This window comes from Protopterus annectens, chromosome 7.part0 (assembly GCF_019279795.1).
Source record: "Protopterus annectens isolate FY-2018-M chromosome 7.part0, PAN1.0, whole genome shotgun sequence".
NCBI lineage: Eukaryota > Metazoa > Chordata > Ceratodontiformes > Protopteridae > Protopterus > Protopterus annectens.
The window spans coordinates 1,073,131,767-1,073,153,046 of NC_056739.1; the positions used below are offsets into that span (position 1 = coordinate 1,073,131,767).

The window sequence follows — 21,280 nt, forward strand, 5'->3', positions numbered from 1 at the left end:
CAAATAGGTAGACTGGGTGTGTTGATTCATGGAGGGGTTCTTGTAGCTGGCAGTGACTTAAATATGTGTCCTGTGAACAGTAAATTGCACCTGAAGTATGTCCAGGGAATCGCACTGTTTGACCAATGTGGAGGTGTATTTATTTTTAATGAAAATTGATACACCACCTCCTTTAGTTTTTACACCTTCAGTTTGTGGTCTGAGCGTATACAATGAGGTGTAACCTGGTATGGCTAGGGTGCTCTCCACAGCCATGAACCGGATTTCCGTGACTGCATAAATGTTAGCATCTTCCAAGGTGAGGACTGCTTCCAGTGAATGCAGTTTTGTGTTAAGACTCCTGCCATTTAGCAGCAAATCTTTGAGGTTGTTTTTAGATGGAGTTTTTTCATTGGGAATTTTATCCTTGAGACACTGCCTAAAAAAAGACACTGTGGGGTGGCAAGAACCTTAGCCAGTAGCCGAAATTCCAGGGGTGACAGTTGAAGACCATCTCTGACAAAGCATCGAGGTCTGTCGATCATGTCACCCCAGGCTGACAGATATTGGATCCCCTTAGAATGACACCAGAAACTAAGCCAATTAATGAAGTCAGTCATTTTCTGTTTGTATTGAGGCATCATCCTAGGTGAATGTAAAATCCTGCTTAAGGCTAGGAACATACCTGCCTGAGTCATATAGTCCGAGAGCTCAGTCATCTCTGTCTTCATAGTCCAGAGAGGTACGTCTCCAGTTGTTCACACCAACATGGACTAAGACGGAGTCATAACAGTACCTGTTGTTGAGAGACTTGAGTGCATGTGTGATATGCCATATACTGGCACCTGACAGACAGCTGACCGTGACCTTTTCCTTATCCAGCCTGGTGAGAGAGACATCTTTGTGTCTCACAATGGAATCACCTATGACTAATGTGTTTGGTTTTGTGGTTTGCCTTAAGGGCTTGATGGGTGGGACTCTGGTACTATTAGGTGTATTTTGTTCTGCAGAGGAAGTATTACGTGTAATGTGCTTGTGTTTGGGAAGTCTATGGTGTTAGGTATGTTTCTGGTGAGTACCTCCACATATGTAGGTATATGTGAAATGGGTTTGGGTGGAGTAGGAGGTGAGGTGTGCATGCTGACAACCCCCTCATTGTCATATGAACTAACTGGTGTGTGAGAGAACATGGATTCAGTGTTCTTAATATAGTTGCATCTCTCACATGTTGAGATTTTGTGGACTAGGAATAGAGGGTTGTTGGTAAATGTGAGGCAATTGCCAAACTCCAAAAAACAGTTCAGACAATTCAAGCAGACAATAGAATGCAAATACAAATTAAATGTGCAATATGAGAGCAAAAGCAGGCACTTATAGTTAGTTGGAAGCAACAGATGCCTCAGATCATTCTGTATCTCCGTGAAAAGCTGGTTTTAGTGCTCAAGTGATACCAAACAGTCTAGATTCAGCAAGTCGGATTCTAGCCTGTTCTGTAAAATGCAGAGGTACTGGAAATTCAAAGTGCATAAAATCATAGTCACAATATTAAAAAGCAATTTAAATAAAGCAGCAATTCACCAACAGTTCCTAGCTTGGAAGGGTGTAGGCCACACTCTCCCACTACAAGAGTCTACACCACAAACCTTCTTAATGTAAAACAACTGGTTTTAGAGCCCAAGTGCTTAAACCAGAACTAAGACACTTCAAAAGACAGACGCTATAGGCCTTCAACCGGCAATTTCCAGCTTAGAAGGTTGTAGGCTATCCTCTCCTGTCACAAGAGTTTAGAGCACAAATCCTCCCAATGTAAAGTAACTGGTTTGGAACTGAAGTGCTTAAACCAGAATAAAGACAGTAAGAATAACAGGCAGAATAGGCCCTCACTGGCGGTTCCCAGCTCAGAAGGGTGTGTGTCACACTCTCCTGCCACAAGAGTCTAGACCACAACCATTGCAGTGTAAAATAACTGGTTTGGAGTCAAAGTGCTTAAACCTGAACTAAGACACTTTCAGAATAACAGACTCAATGAACCTTCAGCCAGCAATTCCCAGCTTAGAAGAGTGTAGGTTGTCCTGTCCTGTTGCAAGAGTTTAGACCACAAATTTTCCTAATGTAAAATAACTGCTTTAGAACCCAAGTACTTAAACCGTAACAGAGACACTTAGAACAACAGGCACAACAAGCATTCACCCAGCAATTCCAGGCTCAGAAGGGGAGAGGCCACCCTCTGCTCTCACAAGTTTATAGACTGCAAACCTTGTTAAAATAAAATAACTGGCCTGAAGCCCAAGCCCTTAAACCAAAACTGAGACAATTACAATTTAATCAGGCAACTAACCGGCAGTAATAAATGTAGCAGAAAAAAAATGCAATTCAGCACTTCAAGAGCAAGCAGCAAAAGTAAAAATAAAGTATTAAAGTAGGAAGAGAAGCAAATACAGTAAAATCAGCTGAATAAAGTGTATTTTTTTAATCAGGCTCCTAACAAGAAGTAATAAGTGCAGCAGAATAAATTCAAATGAATACTTGTAAGAACAAGCAGCAAAAGCAAAATGAAGTAATAAAGTAGGAAGACACACAAATATAGTAAAAGCAGGTGAAATTGTTTTAAGTAGAAGGGGAGGAAACAGAAAATAATTCAAGGTTAAGAAAATAAGGGGGTGGGCCTTCCCAAGTGATCTCACTGTACTTAGCAGAATGAACTCATACAATGGGACTGGGAAGAGTGTCCAATATCAAATTTATAGTAGAGGAGGACAAGTCAAAAGCCACCATGTATTAAGAACACAACAACAGTTGGGTGGGTGTAAAAAATGGAGACAGAATCAGAACAGAAAAAGGAATCCTGCGGTAAAGTTAACAACCCTGAGATATGTTCACAAAACACAGCCTTTGCAGAGTACTATTACCTAAGAGCAATGCAGTAACAACCAGATGGGTTTACTTTAGCAAATGAATCGAGACCAGTGGTCACACTGAAGTGATGTCTGCGGGTCTGTATTACTTACTCGAAGGTACAGAATATGTTGAGTACCCTGTCATCGACAAGCAAGTGTCGAACGTCCACTTCAGCGAATGGCCCCATTATCGATTTATTTCCAAGGGAAAGAAATCAGTTGGCCATTGTTTGAAGTCTGCCCTTCTCCCCACTGTAGTGCAATCTTGGAGTTAGTATATTTGGTTGGGGGGCACAACCCCCCACTTCATAGTATTGGTTAAATTATTTCATGAATAGTTGATGATGTGGCCGTTCGCTGAAAAAGACATTCAACACTTATGTGTCAATAAAAGGGTACTCAAGATTTTGTACCTTCAACTTTATAATATAGACCCACGTCTGCAAGGGGGAAAGGGCCATTTGCTTGCCTGCTTTAAGAAGCAGCCATACACATTGCTGAGCCAATTGCACAGCACTCCTTTGGATATTGTAGCTATGTAACTATGTGCAGGTAAAGCTGAGAGGGTTAAGAGAAAAAAGCATGTCCATCTGAGCATAATTTGGTCCTACTCCCAGATCACCCAGTCCACACCCCAGGAATGAATGAGCTATAAAGCTTCTACCAGGCAAAAAGCTGCAATGTTTGGAGCTACCAGGGAGGTTTTTAGTTGTGGAGATGAGGGGAAAAAAGAACAAAAAAAAAAAAGTATGTTACATCATTTTAACATTGGTTCAAAAAGTTATGTTTTCTGAATTTGATATATTCAGGCAGTAAAAGAAAAATAATCATTGCTGATGTCTGTGAATTTACATTTGAAAATTCTATATGCACATGTTCCATTAACTTTGCATCTAAATTTTTAATAGTAAATATTATAATGTTTCAGGTATGCATCCCTGCACTGACTGCACCTGTAAGCCTGTATGACCATTAAAATATACCAGGTTGCAAAGTTGCATTTACTGAATGCAGAATATCACTTATTTTCAGGGTGGAGAGTATGGCTATAGCTGGAAAATGTCTGAAATGAACAGCTGTTTTTATGTAGTTTCTATTTGTTCTTGTATATTCTCAGGCATCAAAGCTCGTTTGGACTTATATTTTTATGTTTGACTGAAAATGGTGAGGAAAAGGAAAACTAAATTCATCTCAAATATAAGTACAGAAGCTGTCTGGATCATTAATATAATTAACCGAGAAGAAGTCCTGTTAACAGATTCTAGTTTTAAAGTACTAAATACATTTGTTTTTATTTGAGGTACAGCAACAAAAAAAAAATATTCATTGATGGTGTGGTATATTTTGTTTATTGTTGTTGATAGAAAAGAGGTAAGTAGTCTTGAATGTTTTACATTATCTTCTGTTTAGCCGATGCCAATAAACAGATGCATTACACTTAGGAATAAACGTTCCATCAACCCATCTCCAGCCTTCCTGGACACAGCTCCATTAAATTCCAGTTAATGCACGAGTAACACCAACAAATATTTCACGTAATGACCTTTCAGTGTCAAGTCCTATCAGAACATCTTCGAACTGAGAATTCACCCAAGCAGAACAGACTAGGATGCATTCCTAAACTGTCAAAACACAGAGGAAGCCGCAAGCTTACCAGCACTCTGTGCCAAATTCAAAATGTCAGCTTTCCTCCTTTGTCTAGACTCCTTAAAATCAAGTCTACCCTCTGTGTTACTCTTGAACTTATTTACCTCCTTAAGTGCAGAGACCAAGCCTGGACATCATGGAAAATCTCTCAAAATCTTGAGGAATGAGCAAAATTCATCTTTTGAAGGTGAACAAAAATCACAGTAAGAAGGCAGAAAGCCGACTTCTTCAGATATGAACAAGTTTTCAGCGTACGTAAATGAATTTTTTTTTTATAACCATGTTAGTGACATAATTGGTTATATATCAAATGATTACTTAAATGCATCTGATTATATTTGCACCATCTCAGACTACTTGTATCCAAAAGACTTATTGAAAGAATTGTCCTCTTCCTACATTTCTGATTTATGTCCATCACACCACAAGTACTCTTCTGAAAGCCCACCACTCTTTTTTCTCCCTTTTTCTACTTATGAAAGAACAACTTGACAAAATACATGTGGATTTATCCCTAGGAGCAGACAGCCTGCATCTTTGCTTTTTGTACTTATGTAAGGAGCAACTAAGCCAACCTCTGAAGCACTTTTATAGTAAGTGTCTCTCTGTGTCTGTCTCTCTCTGTATGTCAAAACATTGCACCTAAAATCTGAAACATTCTATTAATTACTCCTGTACCTAACAGTCTAAGTCTGAACCGAGACGTTCATCATGTTTCACTGTTTCAGTCCTAACCAGTGGGTATCCGGCTCCCGCTAGCCCTTGATTGGCCAGAATACCAAAGGTAAGTAATAATGACGTCATCTGTCATCGGTTGTAAAGGACATCAGGGTATCCAAAACAAAAGGAGGCAGCCAACGTCACTTCCTCAGTCTTCCTTGCCATGGAGCCCGAAGCAGAAGCATTTCTTGCATGAGTGCTGGTCGGCAGTTTACCTTTTTTGTTTCTGACTACAAAGTTGAAGTCAACTATAGCTAAATACCCCATTGGGGATCCTCTTTTCTTGCCTTAACAAATGTCAGAAAAGGTTAATAATTGTCTTACCTGTGGAAAGCAGATTTCCCATAGAGATTATCATTCCTATTGTATTATTTGTTTAGGCCTTGACCACGACATTCCAATTGTGATCTCTGTGCTTCCTTTAATCTGCATACTATTCGTCGGCGGGCTAAGCGTTTAGCTAAGCATTTTGGAGTTTGGCCTTAGTTTGTCGGTATGGCGTCCGCTGGTTTTCAGGCTTCGGATATCCCCAAGAAACGTAAGGATAAGGACCGTGACAGGCTTCCGAAGGTCAAGTCCTCGGATGATGTTAAGTTGGTCGTCAGTCATGCGGTAGCCAATGAGGCACCTTTGCAGCCCATGCAGTCTGCAGATTTTCAACCGCAGGCCTCAGCTGAGACCATTTCAGAGGCCCCCAGTCCTCCAGCTTCCATTTTGCCTTCTAGCCTTCTGCCTGTTGTCTCTTTAGCTGGATCCAGAGCCGCAAAGCTGACTCCGGTGTCCGAGACCTCCATTCTTCTTTCAGACAGCAAGCTCATACCGATGACTTCAGCTGCAACTTCGGCGGTTGCCAGGCCTCCCGAGTCCTTTAGACTTGCAGGTAAATCTTCCAGTCGTAAGCCTGTGAAGAAGCAAGCTCCAGTTTCCTCTCGTTCCCCTCATTCTCAAATGGTTAAAATGGCTGAGGATCTTTTGACTCTTTTTAGGGGTTTACAGCCTCCTCCTTCAGAAAGATGTAAGGATGTCTCTCCTGTGGCTTTGTCCATTTCAGGTTCTGATACTTCTAGCATTTCTATTGATGAAGAAGTTTCTCAAGCTTTCTTTCCTTTTGAGGATTCAGACGCAGAGGAGTCCATCCCTTCTGCTTCTCCTCCAGAAGATTTCTCTTTTGGTGATACTTTAAATACTCTCAGGGAACATTTTAAATGGGAAAGTCAGGATTATCCCCTTTCTAAGAAAAGGATTAGGGAGTTTTTGGATTTGCCTCAGCATAAGCCTTTGGCTATTCCACCTGTGTTGGAAGTGGTTGATGATGTTTTTCTGGAAAATTCCTTGACTCCAAATTCAGTTCCTCCTGCTCCCAGGAAACCTGACAGGTACTATAGAGTCAATGATTCTCATTTTTTTTTTTTTTTTTTCAGGAATCCGATGGCTGATCCAGAGGTTATTTCTCAAGGCCCTAAAGGAGTTAAGGCCACTGTTACTAAAAATCCTGTTCCTTCTGACAGGGAATCTAGGAACCTAGATAGGTGGGGTAAAAAGGTTTATACCTCTGCCACTCTTGCTATTAGGTCTACTAATTGTCTTTTTCATATGCTAAAGTACCAGCAGCACACTTTGGAAGCTATTAAGTCTATGATAGCAGGTGTGCCTCAGTTGGAGGAGAGTAAGGATATGCAGGATTTGCTGAATTCTGCCAGTCTTGTCAATAAACATTCAGTTCATTACATGGTGGTTTTGACATTCTAGAAGCCTCCTGTAGGGCTACGGCTACTGGCTCTGTTATTAGAAGGCATGCTTGGCTCAGGGAGCAGCCCCTGCCAGAGCCTGTCAAGGCTAAGCTTTTAGATGTATCTTTGCATAAGGACAGTCTTTTTGGCAGCAAAGCAGAGGAAGTGCTCAAGAAGATGGAAGACAAGGCCAAGTCTATGCAGACATTTAAAGACTTTCTGCAAGTTCAGCCTCCTCGCTTTAGCAGGAATTACCATTCTAAGAGTTGGATGTTCCCTGATACCAGCAGACAGAGCCATTCTAGGACTAGAGGTTACAAATATTCTAGGGGACAGGCGGCTACCCCTCAAAGGTCTAAACGTTGGCAGGCTTCCTTTTCCCAGGTGGGAAATTCTAAGCCTGCATCTCAATCTAAACATTCTCATCGACTGTCCAATTTCTGCCTGTTCTTGCCTGTCCGGAGAGTCCTTTAGGGGGAAGGTTGGCCCTTTTTGAAAATGTCTGGGCCAGCATCTCGGACGACAAATGGGTACGCAGAACTGTATCCCTAGGACAAAGGTTTTGTTTCCACACCTTTCCAGTAGCCAAAGGATTCCCGGACGCTCCTCCAAACCAAAGGGCAGAAGTAGAAAAGCAAGTTTTGTCTCTGTTATATCTGGGAGCAATAGAATCAGTTCCTGCTCAGCAAGTAGACCAGGGGTTTCTATTCCAGACTTTTCATACTTCCAAAAAAGAAGGCACCTGGCATCCTATCCTAGATCTATCCATCCTGAACTCTTTCTTGATAATTCTAAAGTTCAAAATGCTCACTCTGCATCAGTTGCTGGTAACGTTGGATCTCAAAGAAGGTTATCTGCACATCCTTATCAGGGAAAGTTGCAGGCAATACCTTCGTTTCAGGGTGGGCAAGCAACATTATCAATTCTCTGTGCTGCCCTTTGGCTTATCTACTGCTCCCAAAGTTTTCACAAAGTGCTTGGCTCCAGTCATTGCTTTTTGCAGGCAGAAGGAAATTCAGATTTACCCATACTTGGACGACTGTCTAATTCAAGCAAATTCTCAGGAACAGTTGTAAAAGGATCTAGAATTTGTAAAGACTCTTCTCTCTTCCCTGGGTTACACTCTCAACGTGGAAAAATCAAAAATGGTGCCATCCAAAGAAATAACATTCCTGGGAGCGAATCTGAACACAGCCACCCAGATGATATATCTCACCCAGGAGAAGCAGATAACTCTCTCAGTTTACTTCAAGGACTTGGCAAGCCTGTCCCAGCTCCCTACAAGGAAATACCTGCAAGCTCTGGGATTCATGGCCTCTTGCATTCTTATGATTCCATATGTAAGACTGCATATGAGGAAATTGCAGTGGTACCTCAACAACATTTGGTGTCACACACAGGACCTGGATGTGATAATTCCTCTGCTTCCATGTCTGCAGACAGAGTTTCTATGGTGGGCAACAGCCTGTCTACAGAACAAAGGCATGCCTTTTCGCCCACCCCCGGCCACTCAAGTTCTTACCACAGACGCATCGGACTAAGCCTGGGGAGCTCACCTGGATGGCAGATGCATACAGGGAAGATGGAATGCCCAGCAGATGCACCTGCACATAAATTTAAAGGAGTTAATGGCAGTCCAGCAGGCCTTACTAGCTTTCAAGCATCATCTTTCTCCAGGGACCCTGCTTGTCAGGACAGACAACACTACAGTCATGTGGTATATCAACAAACAGGGAGGGACTCATTCTTACCTCCTGTGCAGACAGAGCATGAGTCTTTGGTCCATAGCAGCATCCCTGGGCCTGCATCTCCTAGCTCAATTTCTTCCAGGAAGGCTCAATGTTTTGGCTGACCAATGGAGCAGACAGACCCTGGATCCTCATGAGTGGCAGCTGAACAGAGCAGTTTTTTACAGCATCTTTCAATGTTGGGGCACTCCTCAAGTTGATCTTTTCTCCTCTCCAGACAACCATCTTCTACCTCTTTTTTGCACCAGACAGCATCACAGCAGAGCCTGGAAAGTGGATGCTCTGTCCTTCCCTTGGATGCTGCTGTCAGTGTATGCCTTCCCTCCTCTTCTTCCCAGAGTATTATTGAAGGCCAGGGATGAACGACCAAGGACTATTCTCATAGCTCTGGACTGGCCCAGGCAACATTGGTATCCACTGTTGCACAGTCTCTCCCAATTTCCTCCTTGGCATCTTCCTCTGAAGTCAGATCTTTTGGTTCAGGAAGGAGGAAACATTCTACATCCTCATCTTCAGTGTCTCCATTTGGCAGCATGGCTCATTGTATGACTCCATCCTTTTCTTCTTCCCTTTCCCAGCAGGTGGTTGACGTGCTGAGGGAGGCCAGGAGGCCTAGCACTAGGAAGTCTTATGCTGGCAAATGGGAAAGATTCTCTGTTTGGATGCAGGCTTGAGGGGAATCTTCTTCTCAGCCTACCCTTCCTCTGATCCTGGAATACCTGGCTGATTTGCTTCAGGGTGGTCTTTCTTTTTCCTCTATCAAGATCCATGCTTCAGCTATTTCTGCTCATTGTTCTTTTGAACAACCCATTTTCTCTCATACTCTGATGAAAATGTTTCTTAGAGGTGCTTGCAACTTAAAACCTCCCAGAAGGGTGCCTACTCCAGCCTGGGATCTTAATTTTGTTCTAGAGAAACACTCTTCCTCCTTTTGAGCCAGCTGCCACTGCAGATTTCAAGTTTCTCTCATGCTCTCATGAAAAACTTCCTTCCTCTTGACTATAACTTCAGCAAGGAGGGTTTCGGAGCTGCATGCTTTGATGGCTGTGGAGCCTTTTCTTATTTTCCATGCAGATAGGGTCTCTCTGAAAACCAACCCCTCCTATGCCTAAGGTGGTTTCTAGCCTGACTCTTAATCAGTCCATACACCTTTCCTACCTTCTTTCCTAATCCTCGAAATAGAGGTGAAAGAATCCTACATTCCCTTGATATGCATAGACAGCTCAGGTTTTCCCTGGACAGGACTAAAGACCTTCGGAAATCAGCACAGTTATTGATCAGCTTTGCCCCTGGAGCTCAGGGCAAGGCTATTTCTAAGCAAGCCATTTCTAAATGGATTGCTCATTGTATTACTTTTTGTTATTCTTTTCATGGCAAGGTTCCTCCTCAAGGGGTTAGGACCCACTCAACTAGAGCAGCTTCCACTTCTGCAGTCTTTTTAAGGGGTGTCCCCACTAAAGACATTTTGGAGGCTGCCACATGGTCTTCTGTTCACACTTTCACAAAGCATTATAATTTGCCTTTGTTTTCAAGAGCCAGGGCAGGGTTTGCTACTGCTGTTCTGCAGGGCATTATCTTCAATCCTTGATTCTGTTGGTTCCTCCCCCCCTTTTTTCTCTGGGCTTTGGTAATCAACCCATTGGTTAAGACTGCAACAGTGAAACACGATGAACATAGTACAGTTGTGTACACTTACCATAAATGTAGATGTTCGAATGTATTCACTGTTGCAGTCCTGCTTTCCCTCCCGCCTTTCCCCTTTTCTCTTTTCCTAAGGTACAGGCTAAGTTTGGTTTAAGCCTTGTTTTCTGGGGGCTTCTGACTGTTTTGGCAAGAAAGACTGAAGAAGTGATGTCGACTGCCTCCTTTTGTATCGGACGTCCTTTACAATCAACGACAGTCGATGTCATTATTACTTACCTTTGGTATTCTGGCCGATCTAGGGCTACCAGGAGCCTGATAACCCATTGGTTAGGACTGCAATAGTGAATACACTCGAACATTTACATTTATGGTAAGTATACACAACTGTACTTTCCAACTTCTGCATCAGACTTCAGACCCATCTGTGACAGTATGCATACGACTTACTAGCTTTTCATACCAACAAGATTTCTGGTCAGGTAGGAGCACCTTGGCCCCATTTGGATGCTTACAGATCACATCTTACTGAATATAGGCAACCATTAAGTTTAGCAATACATATTTGGAGGTCTATCCAAAGCTTTTGCCTCCTAAAACTTCCTCACTTAACTGGCAATTCAGAGTCATACTTTGCTCCTGCCTTTCAGAATGCTATACATTTAAGCACCAAGAACCTCAAGAATGTATTCTTGACTCTCTGCTATTCTCAATTTTTGTTAATCAACTACCTGCCGGTCTCCCACCATTCTCAGAATGCACTTGTTCACTCTGAGAATCTGAAAAGCCACCCATCGTGTACCAACAATGGGACACCTCTAAGCAATTGTTAAACCCCACTGCATTACTGTTGTTGGGGTGCAAGTCCCTCGCATCATGATACGTACGGCGTTGAGAAAAGGAGTCTCTCCCCAAAACAGAGCACAGTGGTCTTGACTGGTAACTTCTTTCACTCTAAGAGGAGTGAGTAAGTGATTTCTGAGTGTTTGAGTCATGAGGACACACAAGGAAGCCATCTGCCCCATAATGCTCTTCTACTGTATGCAGCTGACATGGTTCTTTATAGATCTAGCTCAACCCTGGCACAGTAAAACAAATGGATGAGCAGCCATTTACAAATTAATACTTCCAAAATAAAAGCTATGATCTTTAGTCATCTCTCTCAGACTGAAAACAGTACTTTAACTAAGGAAAATATACTGGATTTTTGGATGTTACTTATAACAATAGGATGTACAGAGTCTGCAACATGTTTCCAGTTGGCTCCCTATACACAGTGGCATACCATAGGGATTCTTATTGGGGCTGCTACTGTTATAAATTATCTTGGTAAATATTACAGTAAATCTCATTTCTTAAGTTGCTGTACTTTCCTAGATATGAAAACCTTTCAGGGAGATGATTTCAACAGAAAGTAACTAGTTTCAGTATCTATGAATTTGACTTGATCAGAAACTTAGCATATTCGGCAAATAGTATTATAATAAATAATTTATTATTCTGTACAAAGAAAATATCTAACAACCTATTCCCCAGAAGGAAGACGTGCAGTAGGTAGATGTAGGTAGATGCATAATACACACCCCCCAACTTGAGTTCTGCCCCCAACTACCAACAAATCTAAACTCCTTACGAGCCCTTCATTTTATTGTCTCTGCTTCTCAAAAAGAACATCATTGCTATCAGAGGTCAATTGATTGCCTATTCAAGAGACATCTGCTCTAATGCTGGGTTCTACCTTTTCCAAATTACTTATAATTGAGTCCTTTCCATTTCTTTTGTTAAACTTGGACGATCAAACTACTGAGATCCTTAACTCCCAACTCACTAGCTCTCCAGACTCAAGTTTTTAAGCTTCACCAAAATGACAGTAGCTTTTTCATTGTAGCATCCAGACTCTGGGAATCAGTTCCTGCAAAGAGCTTAACCCCTACACTGAATTCAGCACAGCTTTCAAATACCTTCTCACCAAGTCTGATAGGTGTAAATGTTATTTTAAGAAACACACAATATAGACCCTTCGTCAGTTTTACACTCAGACTACCACACATAATAGTTGTTTGCAGCCAACTGTAACCACTTTTATCTTATTCCTGTGTACTACCCTTATCTTACCTTAACTCATTTTCTTACAAAATCCTCTGATGTGAAGTTGTTCTATCTTGCCTTCATTTTTACTGAAGGGTTCAGAGCCGATCCTCAGCTCGACTCGGCCGAATGCAAAAGCTTGAGGTTCTCAACCAGCTCGTGGCCTATTCCCTATCCCATGATGCACTGGTGCTTCTTTCCAGATCTTGTTTGCCGCTGCAACAGATCAGGCGATTCACCAGCTCTGGCCAGTGAAAATTTGTTTTTTGTTATTATTGCTTAAAATAGTTTAACTCTAGATAGGATTGGTTTAATCAGGATAGTAGTTGCTTCTTATATTAGCTTTCGCACTTTGTGTTTTTTTCCACTAGTGTGTTCCTTTTCTTCTAGTTCTTTGTGCCCTATCCCCTTAGTAGAGTGATAGTTGGTTAGGTTTTCAATAATAGTACTTAGAATTGTTGTTATTCTGCAGAGTGTTGTTATATATAGTTAACCGTGTGTTAATATTGATATATTTAGTTATTTAGTTTCTTCTCAGTAGTGTGGATAACTATTATATATAGTTTTTTCTTATAGCCTGTTTAAGTTAGAAGGCTAATTTTTGTTACAAGCTCATTTAAATTAGAGAGCTCTTTATTGTGTGCAGACCATTTCTTGTTAACTTTTTCTTTTAAGATGTCTCAACAAAACAAAGACAAGGAGGCTAAACCGTCTAAGCCTTTAGGGTTTAAGAAATGCCCTAAATGTGGAAAGAAAATGTCCATTACTGATGGGCACACAGATTGTGTGTGTTGTCTAGGTCCATTACATCTGCAGGAAACATGTTCCATCTGCCACTCCTTTAGCTCACGAGTACTACAAGAAAGGAAGAACAAGTTGATTGTCAGGGGCATGATTAAATCTTCCTTTCAGGAATCAATGGAACAAGGTCATACAGCTCATGTCAAGCTGTCTAAACCTTCAAAATCATCTTCCACTACTGGGTCTTCAGAGCCGGAAAAATCTCCGGCATCCAGTAAGTCGAATTCTGACAGATCTTCGACCTCAGCGCCACTGACTTCGGAGCCGACAGTTATCATAATGAAGAGCTGGTCCCTGGTACTGGAGCCAGTATCTCCCATTCTGAAATCTCCAATATTGCAATCTGTAGCTTCTTCGGCTCCGTCATCTCGGTCCTCTAGAAGCCTATCAGACATGGATGTGGATCGTGTGGTGCAGAGGCTTCTACAGACACCGGCGTTGGCCAAGCTTTTGTCGGGGCTGACCCTTTGGAACAGTCCAGCCTTCCTCCCCACATAACCATTCCTCCTCTGATCCGATTTGAGGCTTCAGAGCCAGAGTGCTCGGAACTGATAATAGTGGAGCCATTGGTACCGGGACCTGCTCCAGGACTTTCGGTTCCAACCTCTGAGACTACTTCAGTGCCGACTGAGGAGTCTAGGGGCCGACACTCACAGGTTGGGTCCTCGGAGGATAGTCGAACTGATCTTTTGGGTCCAACTTTGCCTCTCGGGGGTTCGGCGCATGTGAGTTCGGCGCCTACCTCTGGCTTAGAGCCTACCATCTTGGTGCCGAGGGAATCGACTGAATCTTCTGATCCAGAAGTTCCTTCGCATTAGAGCCGGGGGGCATTCAATGCCATGAGGAGAGCATTGTCCCACCGGACAACCACGTCATCGGGACCAGCATCTTCTCCCCCTAAAGCACCGGTGTCTACCTCGTCATCACAGATTCCACAAAACTGTAGAGACTGAGAGCCTCAGGAAGCCCCATTGGGTGATCCCTGCTCTTCCGTGACCTCACCAGAAGCTCCCACTGAGGAGGTACCTTGGAAGAGGCTATGCAAGAGGAAGCATCTGGACTCCCCTCAAGAATCCGTCACTTCAGACACTGACTTGGATGATTCAGCAGGTTCCCTACAGTCACCCTCAGTAGATATCTCCTTCACAGATATCTTAGAGATTCTCAAACAGAGGTGTGATTGGCAGCCCATCAAACCTACTGATGATGAGTCAGCCTACCTGAAGGCTTTTGGGTCTCAGCCCTCTGCCTCTTGGGTGTCTCCACCTTTCGACGAACTCGTGGAATTAGTTTGTTGAAAGGTGTGGAAGTCTCCAGACACAGTTGAACCTGTCCCTAGGATGCCTAATAAGTTTATTACCTCACCACAGGACAAGGTTTTTCTCACTAAGGGAGTCCCTGTTGATGCCATGGTGGTGACGGCGGCCACCAAGAAGGAGTTATCCAAAACTTCAACGTTGGTCCAACCACCGAATAAAGATTCAAGAGTCATGGACAGATATGGAAAGCACATGTTTACTTCAGTGACTTTTACTCATAGGTCGCTGAATTACCTCATGCATTTCATTAGGTTGTAAAGAGGCAAAATTGACGTAGCTATTGGCACAAGCCGTGCCCATAGCTACACCTGTCTTTTGCACATAATACTGATCTATGAAGACAAAAACACTATTTTCTAAAATGATGTCCAGTAAGTTACAAATCAAATTAATTTCGCTGTCAGTGTAGACCCTTTTAGTACCTAGTTGTCTGATATTGTCAATGCCTCAGTCATTCGGGATAACCATGAATAATTATGCTACATCTAGGGTCACAAAATAATATTCACTCGTCAATCTCAGTTTTACAATAGCAATTTTGTAAAAACATCTTAGTGTCTCTTAATATATGATTGTAAGTATCTAGCACCGGATGCAAGCATTTGTCAACGTAAATGGACAATGCCTCTGTCACCCACCCCTTACTCGAGATATAGGTCTCATTGGTGGGTCCATGGCATCCTTATACACCTTAGGTAGTCCATATGTAATAGGTACAAGTGGAACGTCTGTCGCAAAATAATTGAATAAGTCTTCTGAGATCATACCTGTTATAAGTAAGTCAAAACTCAAAAAGGACACACTATCAGTAATAGCTTTCAACTCTAGCCCATTAATTCGTACATATGTGTACTGGTCACTGAGCAACTGATCCATTCTCGTTATGTAGAAATCTTTGTTCATGACAATCACCCCCCCCCCCCCACCTTTGACTGCAGGTCTAATCTAGAAGAGAGAGATTAATGCGGCCGTTTCAGCTGAGCGATCCATTACCGATCAAGGAGAGATCCAGGAGCCGAGGCAGGAAAGGGTACTCGCTGCGTCAGCAGAATATGGAAGGGAACAAACAGAAATTGGTCACCCGCAGCAAGAATTCCAAGGTTTGGTCCTAAACCTCTCATCTATACCTTTGACCAGTGCCCAATTGGGTGTACTTGGGAGAGGGTTATCATTTATACCTTCACAAAACACTAATATGGTAGACATCCTGCAAGAACGGAGAATGTTTGGGAGAACATTAACATTGAAAACCATATTTAAAGGGGATGTTGGTGAAATTAATAAGTTTACTAAACCGAGTATATTTATACCCAAAATGCATCCAATGGTAAATACTTTTATACCAGTATGTGACAAACAAATCAGAGAACTGTGTGACAATGATACATGTTCTAGGTATCACAATCTATGTAGAGATGAATGTGATGCTTTAGTTGTAATTAAGAAAATGCAGTCCATTGAGATTAGACATGCAGACAAAGGTTGGGGGGGGGGGGTGATTGTCATGGACAAAGAGTTCTACATAACAAGTATGGATCAGTTGCTCAGTGACCAGTACACATATGTAAGAATTAGTGGGGCAGAGATGAAAGCTATTACTGATAGTGTCCTTTTTGATTTTTGACTTATAACAGGTATGATCAAAGAAGACTTCAATTATTTTGCGACAGCAGTTCCACTTGTAACTCTTATATATGGACTACCTAAAGTGCATAAGGACAGAGGCACTCTACATTTATGTTGAAAAATGCTTGCATCTGGTGCTAGATACTTACGATCATATATTAAGAGACACTAAGATGTTTTTACAGAATTGTTATTATAAAACTGAGAGATTGACGAGTGAATATTATTTTGTGACCCTAGATGTAGCATCATTATTCACGGTTATCCCGAATGACTGGGGCATAGACAATATCAGACAACAACTAGGTACTAAAAGGGTCTACACTGACAGCAAAATTCATTTGATTTGTAACCTACTGGACATCATTTTAGAAAATAATGTCTTTGTCTTCAGAGATCAGTATTATGTGCAAAAGATAGGCGTAGCTACGGGCACGGCTTGTGCCAATAGCTATGCCAATCTTGCCTTGGTTCACTGGGAAGTGACATAATTTTTACATAACCGTGAATATAACAAACATTTGCTGTGGTGCACTCATTTTGTGGACGATATTTTCCTTTTATGGGGAGGCTCTGAACAACAGCTATAAGACTTTTTGCGATACTTGCATACTACCACTATGTTCCTAAAATTTACATGTAATTTCTCTCTCGAGAGAGAGAGATTATGGATTTTCTTGATGTTAGTCAAGAAATCAGAGGCTAGAACATTGGAAACTAGTTTGCATAGGAAGCCCACCAGGAGGAATGCCATACTCCAAAGAAGAAGTATGCACCCCAACCACATTAATAGAAACGTCATGAAGGGTCAGATCTTGAGAATTATGAGACTGCACAACAATGAAACACAGTTAATAGCAGCTCTGGATAATCTCAGGGAAGAATTTCTAGAAAGTGGATATTCTAGGAAGGAACTGGATAAATATATAGAAGAATTGTTGAAAGAAAAAGGGAACAGAGGGCAAGCCTATTTTGCACAGCAGGCGGATTCTGCATCCGACATGAATAGATCAAGCAATGGGAAGATCAGATTCCCAATTTCATTTTCTAGTGACATTAATGTATTCTGTGTGGTGTTTAGGAAGAACTGGAACATCTTAGCAGTAGATAAGCTTAGAGAATTGTTGGAGGACACTCCACTGTTCTCCTTTAAAAACAAAAATTGCCTTAAACAGCAGTTATGTTATAAAACACAAACAATTTGGCCACTTATTGCATCTTCCAGACTAGGGACTTACATGTGCAGAAATTGTGCAGCATGCAAATTCATACATTTTTGCACTACTTTTACACATACATACATACAGTCGGACAGTAATTCATGTGAATTGCTATGCTGATTGTCGAACCAAGAATGGTGTGTATTTTAGTTTCTGCATGAGATGCATGGTCTTCTATATAGGCAGGACATATTGAATGTTAAGGACCGTATATTAGAATACAATAGAGACATTATTAATGGAAAAGAGAACAGTGCGTTGGCCAAACATGTTGAGGCAGAAGGGAGAGACCATGCTTTCAAATTCTTTGTAGAAAAGGGATGAGAAGAGGTGATGTGAGAAATAGGACTGAAGCAGCTAAACAGAGGTGGATCATTAAACTTAATGCAGATACACCACCAGGTATATGCACAGCACTTTAAAATGTGTAGACAAACGTGAATACGTTATAAAAAAAAAAGTTTTTTAATAAACCACATTGTAAATTAAGCATTAGATGTTTTTTAGTTGCAAAGTGTAAGGGACACTTTAAATGCCCTAATTGCTATCAGTTACTTGTTAATTGATTTTTAACTGTATAAAGAATGTTATTTAGTTGTTTAAAGTTGTCTGAGGAAGCAGTCATAGAGACTGTGAAAGCGCTTTACGTTTTGATATTTTAAATAAAGCATTTGTATCCAGCTGTGATGGACAAGGTTCTATTTACTTCTGTTTTAGTATTTTTTTTAACTGTTGCTTTAGATAGCATTTCTGCTGCTGCTGCTTCATCGTTATTAAATAGATTTGTATAGCGCTACAAGAAGGACATACTCTCCAGGTCCAAAACTTCCTTCAGGGCCATGGTAAGTAAGGTTAACTTCACATAAGACTCTGGAGAATAAAGTGGGGACCCTTTTGTACCGATTACTGCAAGCTGATTTTTTCGATATTCGAAATGAAACTCATGAACACTTGCTAGACCCATTTGAAGAGATCTGTCTGCAGTAAACATCTCCCCCTCTGTTTGTTTGCCTAATGCCCTGTGATCTTCATTATGAAACTAGCTTATGTGTTCATTTATTTAATTTTATGTAATTTTTGTGAAGAGCTGTCACTTTGTCCAGAACTGGATAGCAGCAGGAAGGATATTTGGATAGCGAGTCGGGGTTGAAACCTAGGGAAGTTGTACATGCAGAGCAATTCTGACTCAAGGTGTAAGCCATGCTGCTTATCACATACTGTGGCTGTTGGCTGGCCCTGATTTTGTAGAACAGCCCTTAATAATTCCAGATGGTACAGTTCCAAACTTTTTCCTGTTCATAACATGCATTTTAAGGCAAGTTATTTTAACAAGAGCAGTATTTAAAATGGTTTATTATGTAAAATGTTTGCAGCTAGGATTGTGTTGGTGTGGTTTGATTTCAATTATATAAATGAATGATTGCTTATGTCATAAGTCATGGTTTAATAAATATGTTTCTTGTTTAAAAAAAAGTCAGGAATTGAATAAATTATGTAATGTTGCTTAGGTTACATGATATATAGCAATATGTGTGAAGTATAATGTTAATGTTAATTTAATACAGTTTGATTACTTTTGTATAAATGTAAATTTAACTGTGTCACAAGTGATAACCCAATAAAAGTGTTTAAAAAAAAATAAAAACACTTCTCGTTTTGGGCCTTTATGTCGCTCATTATTTTTGGCTGGGTCCCTAATTCTTGAGCAGAGTGGTTAAGCACTCTGCTGTAGGCAGACCTTTTCTCACAGTTGTATGATTATGGTAATTAAGCACTATTTTTTCTGTTTTGTATAATTAGGGCAATTGTTTTAATCTCTAATGTACTTTGTTATATTGCTTGGTTGTCATTTGTGGCATGTTGTGTGTTTATTTTCCTCCAGTTATCCTGTAAATTGATTTTTGGATATTTTCTTTTTGAGCTATCGTACCAGTTTAAAACAAATTTATATTGTTCAGCTCAGCTTAACTTGAGTTACAGTGAATTGGTACTACATTACTTATCGTAATTTACTTTTACATTCCTTTAGATCTGAAAAGAAATGATTATACTCCGGAAAATGTTATTCTACCTCAAGGTGGTGATCCTGATGTATTAGCTTAGCCTGGAATCTATCAGATACTGGCAACCCAGTCTACATGATGCTATGAAGCTTTATCTGCACCATTGATTGATTGCATAACATGCTTTTTCTTCCTGTGATGTCATTCAGAACAAGTATGTCAGTCATTGATGGTACACATACAAAGAGTACTTTACTAAAAATACTGCAGTGCTCCTGTATTCTTTCAGATGTTGCATCTGCAGTACTGTGTAATTTTTGGGTTTATTCTGGATATGTCAGCATTTGGAATAATTGCCATTTCCTGTACAACTGGATCATTACATATTTTTATGTTTTTTTTAATTGTTCACTGTAGTGGTAAGTGATTGTTACCTAGTATTGAAAGACTTTTACTGCACTCATGATATAATAAAAGAAAACTACAGTTCCGTATGGTACTGATTAATGTGCTAAGACCAGCTTCTGGTTATTCTGGTGTGTGTGTGTATAGATGTAGAGATGTGTACACACACACACACACACACACACACGCACATATATGTGTGTATATAGATGTGTATACACATACACACGCGCATGCACACTCACATATCTGTGTGTGCAGATATATATGTGTGTATATATATATATATATATATATATATATATATATATATATATATATATACATACATACATACACGCACATTTTATATATATATATATATATATATACACACACACACATACACACACACACACACACAGAAACATATCAGGGTTTACTATCAAAATTCCAAAAGGCAGAATATTTTTCATCAAAAGATCGAAATATAATATCGCAAACGAAAATACAATTTTCGTAAATGTCGAACGTGATAAACACACCGATCAACATTTGACATGACAGACTTCTTATTTCGAATGTCTGTGCATCCTTTTACATTTTAGCAGGGGGTAAAGCCTGCCTGCCCCCCCACCACTCTCCCTGCTTATTATATATACCAACACCGAGATCGTATTACAGTGAGGAAAAGGGTAAATTTACCTGATCCACACTGTAACCCGATCTTCATTCAAAATGTCAAGCTTATATTAGTGAATGTGTACCCACTTTCGCTAATATAAACTCGACTACTTTCTGTTTGATATTACGACAGCTTAGAAACCACACAACTTGTATTTGACTGTGTGCCATTTGGAATTTTGATATTAAACCTACACACACAAGTGCATATGTGTGTATGCATTTTAAATAAAGTATATTGTACCGTTAACTGTGTATTAATTATACAAAACTGGCTATAAATTGCACAGCTGAATAGAAGTTCCTTTTTAGAACATTTCAACTTTATGAATTACATAAATGCATTTTACTGGTTGTATAAAAAGCCATTGCAGTTCTCATGTAAATAAGAGTAATATTTATTATCCTAGTTATACAGTTGCCTTGAAAACAAAACAGCAAAAAACAGAGGGAAGTGCATTAATAAAGTGTATTCTAAGAGCTGCCTTGATTTCCGGGGGGAGGGGGGCAGCATATCAAAACAGAATGTATTATTGTATTTTATCATGTATAAGACCTTATGGAAGGCAATATAATTTTTATGGCATTTACAGTGTATTCTTTGTACTTGCTTGAAAGTGACAGATTACACTGAGTAACACGGGCAAATTGCAATGCAAGGTAAGGCAAATAAGTGTAATATAAGTGCTGCAGAACTGTCAGTACTGGCAGCATCTTGTCTGTTGAATTTTTTGCAGAGATACTATTGTTATTTTTAACTGAGAATATATTGTACAGCATTATCTGGGAATAT

The 21,280-nt window shown here is 40.5% G+C and overlaps 1 protein-coding gene across 1 annotated transcript in view; it reads left to right on the forward strand.

Moving 5' to 3' along the window:
• TRPM7 (transient receptor potential cation channel subfamily M member 7) overlaps positions 1-20,024 on the forward strand; it is a 1,848,525-nt gene extending 1,828,501 nt beyond the window's left edge. Inside the window, exon 35 of the mRNA XM_044076371.1 lies at positions 19,446-20,024. Coding sequence (XP_043932306.1) covers positions 19,446-19,519 — 74 coding nt within the window. The 3' untranslated portion in view covers positions 19,520-20,024. The remainder of the gene's footprint in view (positions 1-19,445) is intronic.
• The last annotated feature ends 1,256 nt before the right edge of the window (positions 20,025-21,280 follow it).